Below are 22890 nucleotides of genomic sequence, written 5' to 3'. Positions count from 1 at the left end.
CCCCGCCCCTGAGGGGGAAAAAATTGAAACCTCCCGAGAAAATTCTGCGTACGCCTATATATATGATTGTTTTAGTATATTATTTTCTTGGCTCGATCCCTAATTTTAGAATGGCTCAAAAGCATTCTGGAAGAGAACTGAAGGCACGTGAAGGAAAGTCACTCAAAGGCACACATACGTATAAATTTATCGAGCTCGAGTCACAGTAATTACGATTGACACGAAAAATTCAGCTGAAAAATCGATTGTCAGTGTTTGAATCCTTATCAGTCAAAAAAATAGATGGGACGAATATTCGACCTTTTGCCGAATTATTCAGTTCGGCCGCGAATATCTGTGTAAATCTAAGCACACAAACTAATTTTAAAAAATAACTATTATATATTATTAATACTGTATTAATTAATGTACTATGTTAAAATTTTGTATTTTTCGTGTATTTGCCTTGTTCGTTGGTGGCTTCTTAATTAATTTAATACTGATATTAATTGGAATTTTTCCTATAAATTAAAAATTTACTGATATTATTTACTATATCCCTTTCTATGAAAGAGGTTATGCAGGGCGAAGTTCTAGGATAGATTTCTAGGGAAAACATGAAACTTAAGAAAAAGAGTCCTACTGCAATGAGGAAGTAAGCATAAGGGGGAAAGAACATCTAAAGAGGAAAAATAAGCCATAAATATTAATGTTGCATTACTAGTTAGGAGTAAACAATGGTTGTGACATTCGCTGAATTAGATATAAAAAATTGTAACAAGTGTTGAAAAAAAGGAAAATTGGTTCTGGAAGTAATATTTAAAAAAACACAATATATCATCATTAAATTAGATTGTCTCAGCATCATGTCAATAAAAATCTTTCAATTACCAGTTTTTGTTAGCATTTCTTTAAATAATAAATTGCATAATTAAAATTCGATATCAATAATTAAATCACCAATTGTTTTATTTTCAATTAAAAACCACAAATTTTATTTATAACTGCGATGAATTTTAAGAAAAATTAATATGCGGCCGTTGAATATTCGGCCAAACCACTATTCGTCCGATCCCTAACAAAAACATTTTTGGTTGCAAAACCGAAACAAAACTAATTCTTGTTGGCCGAAATATCACTACAGGACAAGTGGAGTAAAAGGAAAAACTTGTATTGGGAAAATATTTTCCAAGTTGTCCTCTCTAAATTTGTTTTCTCGCACATCTGCTTAAGAACCACTGTTTTGAATATGCTTCAAAGAATAATCGATTTATACAGCGGACGATATTCAGGGTTCCCGGCAGAACCTGCTTGATCATTTCCCTGATTAAAAGGTCATAGTCGATATCAATTTCGACCAAGCACTGATCTGAGGCTAATTATTGTTCTCCCCCCTCCCTCTCCCCTAGCTTTTGCCAAATTCATCACATTTTCCCTAACCATTTTTCATTTCCTTGACGGGAACCCTGATATTCCTCCACCATATAGCATGTTATATAATGTGCTATTCCCAAGGAGTAAAATTTCGATAAAATGATTCACATCGCTTCAAAAACGAACCTTTTTTAAACAGAGGTTTTAGACGTGCATTTAACAGCGTAGGACATTAAGGCGCCGAAAAAGAATAAACTGTTCGTCACGTGTGTTAAGAGAGTCTGGAAAATATTTTAAGCGCATCTCAATATTTTTCACTTTAGAAGCGAATACATTAATCTGTCTCGTTGGTTATTTAGAGGTGGGAGCGACGGACTTTCTGGAAGAAAAAAAAACTATTTTGGGCAGTGTTAAGGAAAGAAGAACGGTTTTAGGCCACATTTTTCAATGCAAACGATAACTGATGAGAACACCTCAGAGCCAAACCTATCCCAACAAGCCAAAAAAACAGATCCTAAGGTGAATGCACCGGTAATGAGCTACTTAAGAACATTTAATTCATTATATTTAAAACTTATGGTAACTGAAAGTAATATCCACATTTGATAATTATTTTGTAATACAATCTATAAATAATAATCTCTAATCTCTAAGACTCAGTTCAAAAAATTTTGTAAAAATAAATGAAAAATGTACACTTAATCTATGTACCAGTAGTGGGCCACTCCAACTAGTGCAAAAAGGAACACTATTAAGGGGGGAAATACTATAGTTTAATAATGATGCCAGTAATAACACTTTCTGTTAAGAACTTGATTTAGTTCACACGTCGAAGAACAGCACAGAAGTATCGGATATCGTGCCAGCGTGTCCGCTAGCACGTAAAAGAACCCCTAAGTCCTGGGCAAGTAAAAAAATATGCGCTTTTGGGCCGATTTTGTTGAGAAAGAAACTGCTTGGAGCATATAAAATTTTGTTATCGCCTAATTGTTTTCCCGATTTGTCAAGCCCTGGGTTACGATACAATAATATCTGGAAAGGTGGTGCTGAAAACACATTTTCCACTCAAACAAAACTTTTATCATTCGATATTGAGCTCAAACCTTGAACAGATATTATTTTTTATCTTTTATTATTTCTTGAACTATACGTAAATGCACTTTTGAGCATTTTTTCGTTTAGTTTAACGACCTATAAGTGACACAAAGTCACCGAAGGTTCTTCCATTTTTCTTTCGGCTTGTTTTCTTCATTTCCATTCTCGATTTTGACTGCTTTTGAAGCTTGTGTGTATTTTTTATTATTTTTATAAAATACTGAAACATTTAAGTCGCCACTGTAGAAATTACGGATCTTATTCCCCTCCCCCCCCCCCCCCCCCCCGTACAAATGCCCGCATATCTGGCCAGAGAAGAGAGCTTTTGAAAGAAAAGGTATGTTTAATGCCCAGTCATGTGTATGTTATATGCCCAGCAGTAGTATTACGATTGTTCACACAAAAGGCATTATCTCTTTAGCATGATTGATAATTGCAACAATGCCATGACAGCTTCTAAAGGAAACAAGCAACAGTATGAAGATAGAAAGTAGTTTCGAAATCAGACAAACCTAAAATAATTGATTTCCTAAAAAAAAAAAAAGGGTAAGATCCGAACTAATAAATTCCAGGGTATGACAAAATATGTTCAGCCTATCAAATTGCTTCATGCGGGCGGCCAGAATTTTTTAATTTATTCCTAGATTTGTTCACATCTAGAAAATTGGTGCTTGAAAAATTAATGTGGCGTATACAGTATTTTTATAGTATCAATTAATAGCCGCTGTGATGGTCGAGTGGTCATAATGACGGACTCGCATCGCGAGGATCCCGGTTCGAACCCCACCGTCGCCATAGTGGTGGTCGGCTGAAGTTGGTTTTCTGTGGTTCACAACTTCAAGGCGCGAATGCGAGCCGATCTCCCCGTCAAAAAAAGTCTCGCCACAGGGACAACGCTAAAGATGTTCAACATTTACACTTCCCTCACAATTTGAAATACAGATGGCAGCACTAATTCACGCACAACACCATATACACTCATATTCTAAGGTATACGCACTCACACTTCCGGCACAACTCAACCGGTAGTAAATTGCCCATGGCGGTAGACCGGAGTTGTGCTCGGTTTGAAAGAAAGTAAAGCATCAATTTTAATATTAGTAACTAATACTACGTTTGTCATGAATAGTTAGCGTGCGTTAAAAACTATTCGATTAAAATTCGACCATTGGATTAAAACTTTTTGATTAACCAGTTAAAAATTTTAATCGATTCCCAGCCCTACTTTAAACCACAATGAATAGCATAAATATGCAGAATGTACTGACACGAAATAATGAAACTTTGAAACAAAATGAAATGTACTGTGGAGGGAGAAAAATATTTAATACAAATACATGTCTTAAGAAAAGTGCTAAGAGTCAGTCGAAGTAACATTCCCTTTTCACACACTTTTCATAAAATTCATCCAGCTTCAGCACAAACTAAAAATTGAAACAAAGTGGCCTGCTATATGGTAGAAAAGAGTTCAAAACCACAGTGAAAAGAAAACCTCTCCATAACAACACTGTGGGGGAACCAAGAAAAAAATATTGTTATAGACAGGTATTGCTGTAGACAGTTTGAACATTTGCACTATTTCTTATTGAATAAGAATTGCGCCGGGACCAAAGAAAATATCGTTATATACACAGGTTTTACTTGTATTCTGATTTTTTTTTCTTATATTTAATCTTTGATTTTGGAGAAAATCTGTTTTTTTCCCCAACTCTTAAAACAACACCGCTCACCTCAACTCGATACACTCACTCGAAAAAAAAAAATTTCAATTCAAATTTATATTTTTTTGTTGTTCCTTGACCACCCGCATATAGTGTATCTAAAAATTCAAGAACGGAACTTCAAAAATCCCCCATTCTTTTCAAAAACTCATATATTATAAAACTAGCATAATTCATATACAATATCACTGTAAAAATCAATTGAACGATAAAGAAAAAAAAAACACCTTCGCTGCACAGTAAATAAAGTATCGAATAAAATAAATAACTAAGAAAAATTTAACACGTTAATTCAATTACAGTAAAATTTCAAAAATTCAGATTTTAACTTTCTCTTTTCCCAGTGCATCATCCACTAACTCTTGGCAATGGCTCAGAGCGAAATTCTGTGGTGTTTACTCTGAACATGAAATCTCCAAAAAATTGCTTTTTCATCTAGTAGTAAGTCTTGCTAATTATAACTAATTATATGTGAGATAAATGCACGAATACTTGCGTACGGCTAAACAACATGATGATGTATGATATTTTCATTTGTATTTGTGTGTATGCTTTATTATAGATTTTTAAATGACAATGAAAATGCTTATATCTCAAAAATATGATTTTGGAGTTATCATTTCCTGACCAAACACCACAGATATTATGCCTTAAACGATTTTTCCTGGTGAAAGTTTTTCAACCTTATCAGTATTCACGCGTGGACTACGAAATGAAAATAAATAAAAACACGACCTATATTATTCGCGGACTTGTCCAAGAGATTCTAGACTAGATAGAATAGTACTATCTCGTGAATATTGATAACGTTGATTTCAAAGTTCACACAGGTGCTCAACTTTCCCATCATCACAGCCTTTAAAAATAAAAAGAATCCAATCCCTTCAGGAGGAGCGGCGACCCGGTGAGGCCATTAAAGAATTCGCACCATTAAATCATGTTCAGCAAGGTGCGGCTGATTCTTATTCAGCCCACGTCGGGATTCATTCTGAACGTGGAGAGAGGGGGGGGGGGGGGAAGGGTCCGAGTTACGAGTCGCGGATGGCGGAATTGGGCAATATACATACAGTACGTGTGTGTCCACGAGGTTGGATACAACACAAAATAAGTTGTGACTTGGTTATTTGAGCTAGGCCTATATCAACACGTCATTCGATGAATACGCGGGGGCGCGTATATTTGTGACCTTCCACAGCATCTATAAGATGGCCCCCCCCCCCCCCTGACAAGTAAAAGACTGACAGGGTTCGAGTCTAGAGGCCCGGGAATCTCTGCCATGTAACTTACAGTGGTGTATTAAAGGTTAGGTAAATGAACGAGCGCCCCGGGGTTAAACAGGGGGCTTAAATTATTGATGACCCGGAAATGTAAAATTTTTCTTTATTAATTATGGATTTTAATTAATATGAAATTATTCCTTTCATCCATTTCTGAATTTTCATTGGTTTTTGCTCAGTATATGTTTATATTTCTGTTTTGCCATCTTTCATTATTTTCTGTTAGCTGTGTGCCTTCTTCGACACTGACTGCTACATCCCGCGTTGTTTCGTTTTCAAGCTCAGAGATGCCCCGAAAAATCCAAAAACAGTTGGCTCCTGAGGCCTTGAAGTCGTTTAGACCTCAGCAGACGTCCATATTCTATACCACTTCTTAAGACCAGCTTCTATGGAATACAACCTATACAAATCGACCACCCACGAGACAGTTAACCTAATAGAAATGCACGTTATATTATTATGTTATCTTAATCCTGAATTTTACCTTCTCATGATTACGGACAATTTAGCCAGGTGCAGGAATGTGATGTTGGAAACGTCACAAGGTTTTACTGCATGTCTTAATTATTTAATTATTTACGTAATAAATTCACTCCAAAACCAATGTAGGAAGCCACCTTCAAATCTCTGGCTAGAGGAAAAGTCAATAACACTGGTCTAAAAACAGGGCCCCCCACGGAAAGCGATTCCCTGAGGCCCTTCTGCCATACTGAAAAAGTAGAAGATCCTACAAATGAACATAGTTTCAAAAATCATAGCACCAGGTAGTATTATCGTGATGCCCCTATGAAACTTGGGCTCGCGGGTAGGCCCATTTGTTATCCCTGTCGTGAAATTGGTTTCAGGCAGTAAATAGAGAAGCCCAAACGAAGCACACCGTTACTTTATTTCATCCCATTTTACGGAAAACATACGTAAACCTCTGAATTCTTCATGCAAAAGGTTCCAGGTTCTAGTTTCATAGGCGTAAAGTCATTGGAAATGCTGGGAGGGCTCAGAATTATCTTGAGGGGGGGGGGGCACCCTCAGACCTAATATTTCCATAGGTTACTATGGAGATAGTGGAAAGTTGTGAGGGGGGACTCGGGCCCATGGGCCGGATACAAGTTCACGCCTATGATTTCATATGATTGATAACTTACACATGGTAATGGTAAATGCACATAAAAAAAATCCCTACTTACCACATAATACGATCCCAGGCCTGAAACACAACACGAGGATCACGTAAAACACCAACTTCGCGCACGAAAATCCACGTTTCGCGTAACCGGACCTATTATAACACGAGCAAATACTGGAAAAGCACGGCAATAGACCATCGTTGTTCGTAATCCAACTAGAAATGTTATTGATAAATCCAACGTCCGGAGACATGACGGCAACTTCTTTTCGAATCATTTCAATCTTCAATTAATCCATCGATAATATTTCCACAGTGGAAAAAAACCACACACATTATATTTATGTCAACACCTTTCACTGTAATAATTATAATAATTGTGAAATCCGAACATGGCACGCAAATTAAACATCAGATACTGCTGTTATTGAGGAATCCGACTTTTTCGGAGAATGATCAATCACCTGGTTGGAATACCGACGGTTCCTACCACCATCATCATCTCTCACACAGGGCACTGCTACTACATTACTGTAATTATTTCAATGGGATCCTTTTTTTCTTTTTGTTTCCTTCAGATATTATACAAATGAGGTTGATTGAAAATTACTAAGAATCTTTCTTTAGGAGGTCAACATCCAAAGAACACCATTTACTTAATAGAAGAATCACATCACTGTAGCCACTATATACACACACACACTGGCTGGCACTATAACACACAACAACACCAAGAAAATATTAGAACGATTTTTTCAATGAAAGAGAGAAGGATTCTCTACTTCTCTGCTCCACAACTTGACTGCAAATGGCGGTGCGGCGGTGGCGGAGGTCTGAAACAGTCACTGACTGAGAGGTAGGGAGGCGAGAAGAAAGAGGGGAAGGTGGGAAGACAATGATGAAGGTGTGCTGCGTCGCTGTAGAGGAGGGGGAAAAGGGAAGAAGTGTAGGGGAGAAAAGGGAAAACGTGATGTCACGTGACCTGTGACGTAGGTGCGGTAATAGGAATCTGGAAAATCTTGCTCAGCGCCATCTCTTGGCTTTATATTTAAATGATCACTGTTCATAGCCTCTGCGGTTTTTGTTTTTAATTTTATATAATATTTGTTTCATATAAAAGAAAAAATTAGAAATAAGTTTAAAAAAATTGCATTTTTAGTACCTAAAAGAAATGTCGTCACAGAATTTTAAATGAATTAAATTATGTTAATAGTATATAATAATGAATAAAAACTAGTAATTCAAAATAATGAGTGTCATCCGTAAGAAAAACTTGAGGTGCTGATCTTCCGTGAAATGTCGCGTTCATGACAGATATCGGGGGATTCGTGGATAAAGGTCTATTAGAGAAAAGTGTGAGGGTCACAGACAGTGTATGTGTCGGGGGTTCTCAAACTGTGCGCCTCGAATCTTTTTCATGGGCGCCACGGTGACCCTGACAAAGGTTTTTCGGAATTAGGTTTTGTTAAAAACCTCAAGGAAGCCGGCGGAGCTCACGGATAAGCATTGGAAAGGGGGCCTCGGGTGTATGTGGAATGATATATTTTATTAAATCTATTCTATCATCATTCTCCCCCACCCGAAGAAATTTCTGACTACGGCCTTTTGCATATGGATACGCACTAGTACTACGTATTTTCTGTTCAACCCCTCGTGCATATATTCATTTCAAAAAAATGAAAAAAAAACAATAACTTGATTGAATGAGTTGATTTTTTTCTCATCCAATATATCAAGAAAAAACACGTTTTTCTGAATATTATGCTGAGTTGAACTCGGAGAAAAGCATCTTCGAGTTTTTTCTACTAGAAACCGAATCCCGGTCCCCTTTCAATCCAGGCAAATGCGTTACTACTTCTGTGTAGTCGTGTGAGCATCGTGATGGAACAGACAAATTTTAGTTATTGACCTTCAAAAAGGCATTTCATTTCAGACTACGTAATAGAAATTGATCAATATAGCACACACATATAAATGTACAGTATTTTTATTTTTTTAAATAAAAAATTCGAGAATCATCGGAGGGAAGAGTATGTATATAATGACACCTCGTTCACTTCAGAAAGAAAGACTTAGAAAACAAGTAGCATACAAGAAAGAATGCAACAAATATAAAAGATTCATTAAAAAAAACAGAAGATAGAAACATTTCGAGAATATCTGAAATCAAAAAATAGCACAAATTTCTATGGGAAAAGATACAGATTCTTCATCAATGATGAAAAATCCAAAGACATCAAAAGCCAAATGGAGCTAGAGAATGGCACTTTAATAACAGACGTGGTGGCAATACAAGAAGTCCAAGATTCATTGAAAGACTGGTTATTTGTGGAGATGAAGATTACAAGGAAGAAAATTCATCACTGCCTCCACGGGGAAGAATTGCATTGCGTTGAATTTTCTTCCTTGTAATCTTCATCTCCACAAATAACCAGTCTTTCAATGAATCTTTGTATTAACAAGTGGAGAGGACATTTCTATATGAATACAAGAAGTATTAAACAACTACTATTTCCCATACAAGCAGCAAGAAAAATGAGAAAAAGAAAAGAAAATGAGAACTTCGAAGAAAGGTTCAATCAAATGAAATACTTGCTATTCTGGAGGAGCAGAAGAAAGACACTGACCAGGACCAGATGGCTTCACAAAATCCATAATCCAACTATGTATTATGCAAGGTCAAACCACAACTCATGAAAGATATATTCAATAATTGTCTTAAAGACGGCATATTCCCAAACAATTGGAAAGAGGGTAAGATCGTTTACGTTACCAAAATATCCACTGAATTAAACAATGTGAAAAACTACAGACCACTGTGCTTATTACCTGATTGGGGAAAAACTTTTGAAAGGCTTATACTCAGTAAAATTACCTCAGTTTTACCTGGAGGGAAAATGAAGACATGTCTGATAAACAGTTTGCCTTCCGTAAGAACATTAGTGCTATAGATGCCCAGTAACGGATAAAATATACTGTTAAGAAAATTTCCAAAAAGACAGATTAGCTTATATAATATCACTGAACGCCTTCAACTTCATCAACACTCAGAAAATTAAGAAAGTGATTCAAGGACTTGAAATACCGGAATACCTCAAAAAGATTTTATTCAGCTATCTAGAGGATAGAAAATACTGAAGTGAAATACAAAAAAGTTATAAAAAATATAACGTTGGAGTTCCACATGGCTCTGTATTGGGCCCGATTGCTGTGGAATCTTACTGCCAACAAGATACTGAAAGTACTTACAGATAAAACGATAAAATTCCAAGCGTAAGCAGACGATTTCGTAATTTCTTTGCTGGATGCTGCAAACCAGTGCACTGCAAAGGCGAGAAACATCTTAGAAAAAGTTGAGAGCCTGGGCAGATCATTTCGATCTGAAATTTAACATATCCAAAAGTATATTTACTATCTGTGAGGAAAGACGGGAAGTAAAAAGCATACCCTCCATCATAATGGGAGGCCTGGCCCTAAAGTATGTGACCACAATGAAATAGACCTAGGCATTCAAAAAAATAGAAACTTTACCTAGACGGATCATTTTCACTATAAAGGAAATGCACTGAGAAGGTCCATAAAATTTCTCAGAAAACTAGAGGCAGTTGGGGAATAACACAGCAGAGATTTTAAATAAGGTTTACAATGAATGTATAGAGATAGCCATCATCTATGGGTATGAAATTTGGTACGACGACCAAAGATGTCAAAAGGAAACCTTGATAACAGAGGAATAACAATACAGAGGAAAATGCTAAAAATTATAACTAAATACTACAAGACTGTGTCTAACGATACTATGCAGGTTTTGGCGGGAATACCACCCATAGACATCAAGTTACAAAATCTGATAAAAGAATACAACGTAACTCATCTGAAGAAAACACAATCAATATTAGTAAGATGCATCGCACATACAGACATAGATAACAAAAATTGCCTTATACCTCCTTGGCAGAGACTAAGAATAGAATTCAGCAAAAATGAAACAGATTAAGCCATCCATTCAATGTACACTGATGGCTCAAAAATAGCGGATTCAGTCGGTTATGCAGTAGTTCATTTATAACAATAATATAGTCTATGAAGGCATGATTCGACTGAATGATGGCAGTACAGCGTATAAAGCCGAAATGGCAGCAATAAAAGACCCTATGGACCACATTCACAACAATAAATTAGAAGGTTCCCACGTCTATAGTGACAGTCAATCAGTACTACAGACAAAGACTGAGAAAAATTAATAACAAAGGTGAAAATATACATAACATGAAAATTTTAGCTGAAAAGAACAAAATAGTCTTCCATTGGGTCAAGGCTCATAATCGGAACGTAAGACATGAGTATGCACATCAAAAAGCTAAGGAGGCAGCAGAGAAGACTGAAATAGATGCAATAGTTAAAATCTCATCGATAAAATTGAAAAACATGGTAAACACATCCATAATGGAAAGCTGGAAGCAACATTGGGACTGTTCACCAAATGAAAGATTCACCTATAGAATATTTCCAAAAGTGTCACTGAACACGGTGCAGGGTGATTTCCACATTTATCAAGTTCTGACACAGCATGGCAGGGCCGTCATTTCAACTTTTTCCAGGGGGGGCAAAACACATGTACTCAATGTATGTATGTATGTATATATATATACCATTTTTAGTGTCTTTTCAAAAGCCAGGGGGGCAACGACCTCCTCCTGCCCCCCCCCTAAATGACGGGCCTGCAGCATGGTTCCTTTACGTATATCAAGAAATATTTCATAAAAAGATCTCCCAAATGCATCTTTTGCGAGGAAAGCGATCAGTGATGTTAAACATCTGATATATAAATGCGAAGCTTGGAAGAAAAACAGAGAAGATATCGGTTTTAAAAATGAAAGCATCGCCATTCAGGCACTACTAAAAACAAAAAGACTGGATTTCTCATAAAGCAAATAATGGAAAAATGTGTAGAACACTGTATACATAATTCATAACTGCATACATAGTTCATTTGTAATAATATGCTGACAGTATGCCAATGGAATAATATGCCGACAATATGCCAATGTAATAATATGCCGACAATATGCCAATGTAATAATATGCCGACAATATGCCAATGTAATAATATGCTGACAACATTCGAATGTAATAATATGCCCACAATATGCCACCGTAATAATATGCTGACAACATTCGAATGTAATAATATGCTGACAAGATTCGAATGTAATAATATGCTGACAACATTCGAATGTAATAATATGCTGACAACATTCGAATGTAATAATATGCTGACAACATTTAAATGTAATAATATGCTGACAATATGCCACTGTAATAATATGCTGACAAAATTGAATGCAATAATATGCTGACAAAATTGAATGCAATAATATGCTGACAAAATTGAATGTAATAATATGCTGACAATGTGCCACTGTAATAATATGCTGACAAAATTGAATGTAATAATATGCTGACAATGTGCCACTGTAATAATATGCTGACAATGTGCCACTGTAATAATATGCTGACGATGTGCCGCTGTAATAATATGCTGACAATGTGCCACTGTAATAATATGCTGAAAAAATTCGAATGTAATAATGTGCTGACAATATGCCACAATGTAATAATGTGCTGACAATATGCCACAATGTAATAATGTGCTGACAATATGCCACAATGTAATAATATGCTTATCTTTTTCTTTTATGTAAAATACTTATTGTAAGCCACAGGGGCACCAGATTGCTGTTCGCGAGATGTTAATGATGCTCTCTGGGGTAGGAAGTATATATAATTTTTATGTTGACTACATGTCAATGTCATAATATGCTAATTTTTTCTTTCTTTTATGTAAAATACCTTTTTTAAGCCCGGGGACACCAAATTGCTTCTCGCGAGATGTTGATGGTGCTTTCTGGGGTAGGATGTATATGTATGTATGTATTTTTTTTTCCCATTGAGAAAATAAATTATCCCTCTGGGGAACCCCGATATGGCGAATCATATTCGCCTGGCCGGGGTAAGTTACTCCTTATAACACCTCGCTACAACGATACTCGATATGACGATAAATCCTTCTACAACGATATTTTTTTCGAATCTTGTTTAGAATGGCCAGAAGTCTAATGTTGAACTCCTCCCGATGAAACGATATTCTTTACTGCAGTAATTCCCCCTATAACAAAAATTTTTAGCACATTTCGAAACCGCTACAAAGATATTTTTCATTTTTCACTCAAAAAATCACCTTTAATGTATTTTTAAATTCCTCACCAGTGTTTGTTATTTCGAGAATATTTAATAACCTCGGTATTTTGCAGCATCTACGCTCTGGAAGTGTTTATGAAGCCGCCGCTAAGCTATTTTCTGTGTAGCACACAATAGTGTTGTTGTATGGGAAACTATTTTAGTGGATGAAACAATGATTGCAGTAACTGGATTTTATTCCTCATTAGAACGATGAAATCATTAGAAGTTAGTTGAGTATGAGTTAGTTGAGTATCCATTAGAATTTTTTCTGCGAGTTCCTCTTAACGGACGCCCATCAAATGCGGTCACCCCTCTTTTACGACCAAATAATTATCTCCCCCTGTATAATAAAAGTATGCTCTTCAAACCCCTGATTAACGGTCACCCCTCTTTTACGGACAAGTTTTTTTTATTTTTGTCCCACTGGTGTCCGCAGAAGAGAGGCTTTACTGTAAATGCATTTTATTGCATTTTAACACCAATTAAGAAAAGATGCCAACAACAGCATAAATTTGGTGACGCCTATTGATAATGCTACCTGTCGATATAACGATAACCCTTCTACGACGATATTTTCTGTTTGTCCGTAGAATATCGTTATATCAAGATATACAGTGATAACGGACACAAATAGGACCAAAAAAATTTTGTCCGCTAGTGGGAAGGTATGATGTACAATGGACTCTAATTTATAGAACTTGCACATTTATACGACGTTCGGCTTCGGTCTCGCGATTGGTTCCTATTAATTTTTATGTTAAAATGCACATGTTTGTAAAAGACACTGGTTATGCATAATCACCAATTGTGTCAGAAATAAACACACACACACACACATAAAAACCCATTATCTCACTTTTAATGTTGGTGTTATTCTCGCATGTGCGAAGAAAACCAACATAGACATTCGGAATCAGCATCCTGGACCATAGTTACGTTCAGCTAATGAAGTAATTAACTGACGGATTATACATAATCACCGTTGAAAATGATAAATTCTCGATTTATGAACAAAAATTAATAAATTAGAGTTTGCCTGATTTAGTGTCCGCTAACGGTTAGTCAAATACATTAAAGCCCTATTCCTCTGGACCAGAAAAGTGTCTGTTAACGGAATTTTCCGTTAACGGGGAATGTCCGTTAGGGGGGAGGTTCCACCGTATCTCTGTAATACAGTCGAATCCCTTTATAACGAACTCCAAGAGACCGGAGAAATCAGTTCGCAATCGAAATGCTTACGTTGATTCTTGCGACAGAGCCTGGGTGTCTCGCGGTTTCTCCAGTCTCTAGTTCGCAATAACGAAATTTCAATATAAAGGAATTCCGTATTTTTAACATTGTCATTATGTAAACTTATCTGGAGGGGGGGGGGGATCAGAAAAATTTTCGTTAAAACAAGATTTTCGCTGTAACGATATTCGTAAAAACGGGAATCTACTGTATATAAAAGAATCATTATTTTCTCACAATATAGGATATCGTAGATTCGAATTGTTCACCTTCTTTTGAGATCGATATGAACCGAAAGCGTCTTTTAGGGGTAGAGGGGAAAATAGAAACATAACTTAGATGAGAAAAATCAATTAAGAACAGAATGGCTTTTTTGAGAAAAACTACCGCTCACTCACTCACACACATTACGCGTGGGTAGTAGATAATCGACTCGACAGGTGTGAAACCACCTCATCGATGACTGTTTTTACCTCTCACTGTGCTGTGAGAATATTTTCTTGATTAAAAACGTTGAACACGAATTGACCCGTAAATCGAGGAGCTTCCCATCTGCTAACCGTTTCCTATATAAAAACCCAGCAAAGTAAGAAGAAGAGAAGTAATGGACGCCCCGCTTCGTGCTCACAGTCAGAATAACTTGATTGAGGAAACCGCATGGGGGCCAAAGATTAAGCTCATGTGTAAATCCATATTGCTTTTCTCCATCTCTGTCTTATTCGTTTGGCCGCCCCTCGAGCGGTCTCATCCAATGGATCTAATCAATGAATATGTATGCCCGTCCACCGTGTCACGCTCCTCGTGGCTGCCGTTGATACTGATTTTAAATATATATATATATATATAAATCCGGGCTACCATAATTCACTAGAATGTCGAGTTCGAGGAGTTTCGTGGGGGCCGAAAGGGTCATTGCCGATATTCCGGCAAAGAATATCGTGCGACGAGTTGGTTGCTGGCGGGGGGCTACTATATGTGACGGACTGTTTCGCTGTAGGACTTGTTATTGGAATTGGAAAACACTGCCCATCAATTCGTGTCTTTGACGGAGGCCACGTACTCTCACGCGATAAATGCGTTATAAGGGTGGATATTGAAGAAAATTTAGCATAATTATATTCAAGGTTTTTGGAATGTTTTCAATATTTCAGGTTTCTTTTCGGGCATTTACTGTCTTTTGGATCCAAGAAGGAGATGCAATAACATACTTGAGTAATGAAGTATGTTATATTATATTATATGTTAATTATTTCAGTAATGATCAGAAATAAAATTCGATTTGAAGGCTTTGATTTATCATAATAGAGCACTTGCGGGTACGCAAGTTAAGAAGAGAGACTTGATTCGCATTGATGATGAGATTAATGAATATGTTCTTCTTTGGAACAACGTAGGTGTCGTGGAGATATGATTGAAGTACATACGATTTTCAAGGGGATCGATATGATGGATCATGAAATATTGTTACGCCGTCTTTCAAATGCTTCGACTCGGAAACACCGGGCAGACCATCTACAGTTTCAGTCATTCACGAGCTGTTAGTTGATTGTTGACGCCATCCATGTACGGTGCCTTTCAACATATATATTGTTGTGGTCGGCTGAAGTTGGTTTTCTGTGGTTCCCAACTTCAAGGCGCAAATGCGAGCCGATCTCCCCGTTAAAAAGTCTCGCCACAGAGAGCAACAGTCCTACAACAATAAATCATTCAATCATAACACTTCACTCATAGTTAGAAAAACGGTGGCAGATGGCAGCACTACACATAACAAGCATTACAGAGAAACAACAAACCTTCACGTCAGGTTTCCCTACACGTACACGCACATTCCCGCATGTACCGATTCGTTGGGGGGGGGGGGGTTCCGCGGGGGGGGGGCTGTGGGCGCTGTGCATGTGTGGTGTAGTAGTAGTAGGTAGGGCCTCCAAAAAATGGCTCGGGGATCCATGATGTTCTTAAGTCAGCCACCTCGTTGGGCAATTTGCCTGTTGTGGCGTTGTATTTGTATTTGTATTTATTTGTATATACGCTCCAAGGTTGAGATATTCTATCTGCTTCCATAGCTTAGATGGTAGAGCACTCGTCCGGCAAGCGAGAGACCGGGTTCGAGTCCCCGGGGGGGGGGGCAGTGATGAATTAATTAGTGTGACCAAAAGAGTGTGTAAATATGTGTGTAACCAAGAGAGTGTGTAAGGATGGGACTAACCAAGACACTATGTAAGCATGGGAGTGAGAAAAGGAGTGTGCAAGCATGGGAGTGAAAAATAGAGTACGTAAGTATCGGTGTGACCGAAAGTGTGACCAAGAGAGTGTGTAAGCATGGTTGTGACCAAGAGTGTGTATAAGCATGGTTGTGACCACGAGAGTGTGTAAGGATGAGACTGACCAAGACAGTATGCAAGCATGGGAGTGAGAAAAATAGTATGCAAGCATGGGAGTGAGAAAAAGAGTGTGCAAGCATGGGAGTTAGAAAAAGAATATGTAAGCATCGGTGTGACTGAAAGTGTGACCAAAAGAGTGTGTAAGGATGGGACTGACAAAGACAGTATGCAAGCATGGGAGTGAGAAAAAGAGTGTGCAAAAATGGGAGTGAGGAAGATAGTGTGCAAGCATGGGAGTGAGGAAGACAGTGTGCAAGTATGGGAGTGACCAGAATAGTAACTCAGAGACAGTGGTCTCCACAAATAACCAGTCTTTCGATGAATCTTGTAGATATTTTTGTTGTTTAGTTATTTCGTTTCTGGCTTATTATTTTTTGGGTAGTTTTATATAGGCCGAAGACAACCATAATTTTATGTTCTTTTATATACTTAATATTTTATATTCATTATTTTTCTATTTGTATTTGTAAATTTCACCTTATGGTAATGAAACTGAAATTGGTCTAGAACAAGTCCAATGATAGACAGTCCAATGTCTTTTAGACTTCTATAGAGATACACGCTGTGACAATATGTCTCCTGGCACTGAATATCATCGGAATTAACAACAATTTAAGCATCGTCGGTAGTATATAAGCTACTACTAATGAAATTATTGTGTATGTGTGTGTGTGTGTTTTTTTTGACAAAATAATTTATTTCTACATGCTCCATGACAAGAAGTCGTATTACATGTATCGTGCGGACTGAAATACAATATTTTTCTCCGACAAATAGAGTGTATATAATACGGGTATACATATATATAATGAATATAATATGTGAACACGCACAAATAATAATAATGATAACAATAGACATTGATGAAAATATATACAATATTTACAAAAAGAAAAATGTAAGCGCGAACTTTTCAGTTGAAGCGCCAGTACGAAAAATTCTAAAATAAAATAAAACAAAATTTAAGAAGACACAAAACTAAGGAAAAGAAAGCTGAGAAGAAGATACAGAAAAAGAATAAAGAGATGAAGGAAAAAACATCTAAGAAAAAACCAATTAAATAAAAAGAAACGAAGAATGAAAAAACAAATTAATAGACATAAATAAAAACAAAAGAAAACAGCATTTAAGGAGGTAAAAAATTAAGAGAACAGAAGAAAAGAAAATTAAAAAATCTATATATATAAAATTGATTTTCTGTCTGTGTGTGTGTGTGTGTGTGTGTGTGTGTGTGTGTGTGTGTGTGTGTGTGTGTGTGTGTTCTCTATACAAATCTACAATTTTAGATCGATGGTCGCCAAATTTTGCATATATACCAAATGGGACCCGACTTGAACGATAGGCTACTTTAAAATTTCTTCAGAGCTGGCGAAATGCCCCAAACGGGCAAAAAACTGTCCTGCAACAATGGTTTTTGGGCCTCAACAATCACTTTCCGAACGTTTACTTTGGTTACCGTGGTTCCCTAGCAATGCGTTTCAGACGTGTATATGCCTTTACAACGGTTTGTCACTTCTTTAATCCTATTAGTATATGTATGATAGTTTATGCCTTTATAATGGTTTGCCACATTTTCAATATACTCTCAGTAATGAGGCTTTTTGAATAGACGTCATAATCATCATCAGCATCGCTTTGAGAATCAGGAAAAGGGTGATCCTCATAGAAATCAGTGCTAAAATTGTCGATTTTACTGTAGAAATGCGGAAATTAGTGCTATTTTCCGCCCCATCAATAATTTTAAAAATTGTATTGAATTCTCGATTTTTGAAATATTCAGTTCGCTTAGAGATAGATATACGAAGCCCAGGAGATTAAATACGAAGTAATTAGAGCCAAACGTATACTTTTGAGTTGGATATTCGAGCAATATCATTGATTTCATTTATATCTTCTCAAGTATGAAAATTAATGTCTCCATATTGTCTCTTTTGATATTTATTTGCATAAATTCATGTGGGTTAGGATATTTTAAAATTTGTTATGAGCCCGTGAAAAGTGCATCGAAAAAATTCCACAGCTTTAACTAAGGATTTTTGGAAGCTGGAACAGACACATGGATAACTTGAAGTTCGGGGAAGATCGAAATACCTAGCGCCCCTTAAAAAAAGAAAAATATATATTCATTTCTACGTTTCTGTGTAAATCTAGATTTGTTTATTTCATGAATCGCGCAGGTCGCCATATTCGTTAACTTGGACACGATTTGTATGTCCCTCAAGAAAAAGAGAGGGAGATATCACGTGATCCAAAAAAGCCTCATTGAAGAAAACCCGCACAGTTTGTGTTTGTGTAAAGTCACAGGCAGAGGCACTGACGTGAAGAAAACATTGGAGGTGCTGAATATTGCTGCTCGTCCCGTATATACGGGACTCAAGCGCGAACGCAAGAGGAGGAAGGAGCATTGCATTGTTTTTCAGAAATTATTTAGGGGGGGGGGCTCAACCCTTTTATAAAATTTATTGGGGGAGCTCAGATGGCCTCATGGTCACCGCCTATGGTCACAGGTACACAGAGGAGAAGAGGCATGCTTGAACCTTGAAAGATATTCGTTGGTTCTTGCATGTCCTGAGAGGATTTAGGTATGTTTTGTATGAATGATTGAACTTGCGTTTGAGTCTCTGTTTAATTTAAGAAAATATTCATGTTATTAAAGGCCCTGGGGACTCGAGAGAAGAGGGGCCTCACAATAATGAGATCTCGTTGAAATTTTCTATAATGTCCTCAGGAAAACCAATTGGCCCGGGGCACATGATGCACTTGAGGCGGCCTGGGTGGACTTGTATTCCATGTAAACGGGTATGCTATGGAAGTCCAAAGACTGTACCGGGAGTGCTTTCCGATAAGACGCATGCCAGATTAAAAACGTTCGAGGGATCGCACCGCTGTCTGTGTGGAATGGGCTCCTTCGTCAGTGAAATGAGGAATACAGGACGTGCCAGGAGAAGGACAAGAAGCACAGACCTTGGTGCAATCGCTTGAAGGTATTTCGTTCTGGCACGCGTATTGAAGGAAAACACCACCGGTACAGTCTTTTTGCTTCAAGAGCATTCCCATCTGTAGAAACATACATGAAGTGCATGTCGCCTTTTTCCATGGATTCTTGCAATCCAGGATAAAAATGACGATGAGTGACCCGAAAGCAGCGATTTATGTGTTCGATGACAGCGCCGTCTAGCGGTTCACCGCATGCGTTACGACCATGCATTGTACGACGAAAATTGTTGCTTTCAATTCTTAAAGTTTTGCCAACGAGTTGTGAATCACCCTGTATACGTTACACTGGCATACATATTGTATGACCTACACTTTAATTTCCGGAAACGCCTGGAAATATGGCTTTCTGTTTTTCCTACAGATCATTATGCAAATGCACGTGGCCACCGTATACGTAGTAATCACGAAAGCAAGATTATGCACTTTCACAAACACGTGTCCGGGACACGCGTATGTTTCCAAGGCTGGTTGCGTATTCTCACTCAGTATACGCGTCAATGCAATATCCTTGTTCTCCCCCCCCCCCCATTTTTTTTCCTACCGCCGTCTGCACTGAATATTAATTAATCAGAGCCTGCAAATCTACGAACCGTCAAACCCACCTTCTATCCAAATCCAGACCACACGCCACCATCGCAAAAAAAAAAAAAAAAAAAAAAGAACCTCCCAAACCGACACGGGTGTACGCATACTTACAGTTTCAGGTCGGGGAGTAGGGAACGGGATATCTTTCCTGAAATTGAACACGTGGTTGGGATGAATGATAACCACACGTGGCCGTGGCAGGCGGAAGGCTTCACAGATATCAGACACTACGCTATAGCGAGCTCAGGCCGAGGCGACGAATAATCCTAGAAGGAGGGGGGGGGGCAAAAATATTCAATCACAGAGATTGGTTTGTATGAATTTTATAGTATAAAAATGTATGGGTAATTTTTTTTCGACGTGAATATGTCTTTTAAATCACCTAACGATATTAGGTGCATTCGCAAAAAAGTTGTGTTACGAAATCACTTAATAAACCAGACGGGGATCGAGGAGGATGTGTAGGAGGGGGCGAAAATAGTGTAAACTCTTTGAATCATCCCGTATTTTACGGGACAGGTAAGTTCCCCCCTTATTATTCGACTCTTGGGAGAGGCGATCGTTCCTATCCCCCCCCCCTTCCTCGATCTACTCCTGAGCGAAAGTAGACATTCCCGTGTGTACCAATTCATTGGAAATTTCCCAGAGTAATGTGTCCGGGCCGACGGACGTCCCGTATTTTACCGTATTTAAGATCTCAGTTTCCTTTAATTTTTTCGATGAAATATGGTCATCTGTTAATTTTAATGTTTTTTGGTTTTTTTTTTCAAAACTTTTTTATATACAGTCGGCCCCCCCGTATTCGCAGTTTTGTTTTTGGTGTAAACAAATATTCGTGTTTTGTTTACAAAATTTGAGTTGTGCTTGTATATATTGACGAAAACTATGCTTGGCGAAAGTAAGTCAATACCTGCTGTGGTCCGCTTACGGAATCAACGCATCTACGGTGAGATATATCAAGAAAAAGGAATCTCTGAAATTCGTTCACAGCCGTGGCTGTAGCTGTACCCGTGTTAGTCAAAACTTTGATCCAAGCGTTTCTCATACAGAAAATGCTGTTTTTTGTGGGTACAAGACTGATACAAAAAGGTATTCCAATTGATTATAATATTATAAACAGCAAAGGCGAAAAATTTTACTCTTCCATAAGAAAAAGGCTGGTGAAACGTCTATTTCGTCAGAATTTTATGCAAGAAAAGGTTGTTTCATAGGCAGTGCCGTCTTAACGCATGGGCCTACCTATTTGTCTGGTAAAGCCTCATAAAAATCGCTTGGCCCGGGGGGGGGGGCTATGATGCTCTTAAGACGGCCCTGTTCATAGGTTTAAGAAACGATTCGGATCACTCAATATAAAAATCACTGGCGATCAAACCTCTGCCGACCAGGAGGCAGCTAGAAAATTTCCAAATGATTGAATTACATTTGTACAAATGTAATGAAGCGAAATGTAAGATCTATGCTGCGGCGAGACTTTTAAAGGGGAGATCGGCCTTGAAGATGGGAACCACAGCAAACCAACTTCAGCCGACCACCACTGTGGGGTTCGAACCCGGGACCTCGCGACGCGAGTCCGTAACTATGATCACTCGACCACCACAGTGGCACAGTGATAGTTTGCTGAAGTTGGGTTTTCTTTCCTCCCAACTTCAAGGCACGAATGCGAGTTGATTCCATCGTTAGAAAGTTTCGCCACAGACACCAACGGGCCTTACAACGGTACAATTATTCATTCCTTACACTTCACTCACAGGCAGATGGCAGCGCTACACCTAACAAGCAATTACACAGAAACAAACTTCACTTCAGGTTCACAACAAGCACATTCCAACGTGCACCAATTCGTTAGAAATTCCGCAGAGGAATGAGGACGAGGTACATGTGTGGTTTAGTAATAGTAGGGGAGTTTCCCTTCCTCACTTTCCCCGCTCTACTCCTACACAGTTTCACCACATTCCTCGGAAAATATAAGCAAAACTAGAACAACTGCTCCGTTTTCATTTGATCCACCCACTGTTAATAGTAAGCTATTAATCTTCCAATTTATCCGAATTCTCAACAATTAGTTTCGTTTGTAATAGTTTATTGAAACCATAATAATAACAATTATTATTATTTTATATTTTCCAAAAAAATATATATTTTTCTTTCTTCTCTTCTATCATTTCTTTCTGCTTCTCCGTAAATTTAGAATATTTTCAGAGAAATATTTACTATAACTTGGAGATTTATTGGAGCGTCTTTGAGAAAAAATTTTAATGGCGTAGGAGAAAAAAAAACTACAACAATAATAAATGTGCGTAAATAAAATATTCTTTCTGTACTTGAGAGAGGAATTTAATGAATTGTAACCAGAATTAAATATATGCAAGCGCTTCTCTCGGTAAGAATGAGAGGGAAAAATGATAATAATTTTTTATGTGGGGGATGAGAGAAAATAATGGCGATGTTTTCTGGGAGACTTTTCTTGAAGAGAAAGACGTGGAATTTCTCGATGGATTTCTTTTTTGCGACTTGGAAATCGTTCGAAATAGAAAACACAATTATTTATTATCGCGATAGAAAGAAAAAATATTACTGAATGTCTCTTCTGTGTACGCGTTTACTGAATGTTAATCCTCGAGGGGAATCACTTATTAGAACTGCGATTAACAAGAATCTGAATCGTTCGGCCTTTTTTTTTCAATGAGTGTCTATGATTCAGGCTACGAACGACGTTTATTTCTTGACAAATGATCTGGATATATACAGTGATGCAGAAGAACCACAGGTGGATTTATTTATGGTTTTGCCGCCGTAGGGCTATGCGAATTTCGCCGGCCTTTACCCATTGAAGTCCAGTTTCCTTGACCCACTCTCTTTTCTCAAATTTAAAGGGAAGGACTTAG

At 37.7% G+C, this 22890-nt stretch overlaps 1 protein-coding gene across 1 annotated transcript in view; it reads right to left on the bottom strand.

The window, feature by feature from the left end:
* Positions 1–7420, bottom strand: part of LOC149080763 (uncharacterized) — a 216555-nt gene extending 209135 nt beyond the window's left edge. Inside the window, exon 1 of the mRNA XM_089237455.1 lies at positions 6631–7420. Within this exon, the coding sequence (XP_089093581.1) occupies positions 6631–6847 (217 nt within the window). The 5' untranslated portion in view covers positions 6848–7420. The remainder of the gene's footprint in view (positions 1–6630) is intronic.
* Positions 7421–22890: the final 15470 nt, after the last annotated feature.

Source organism: Pholcus phalangioides, unplaced genomic scaffold (assembly GCF_987345545.1).
Source record: "Pholcus phalangioides strain wild (caught in Gottingen) unplaced genomic scaffold, Ppha-v1.0 ptg000010l_1, whole genome shotgun sequence".
NCBI lineage: Eukaryota > Metazoa > Arthropoda > Arachnida > Araneae > Pholcidae > Pholcus > Pholcus phalangioides.
The sequence above is the reverse complement of the archived record's forward strand: the minus strand, read 5'-3'. Positions and strand labels throughout refer to the sequence as shown.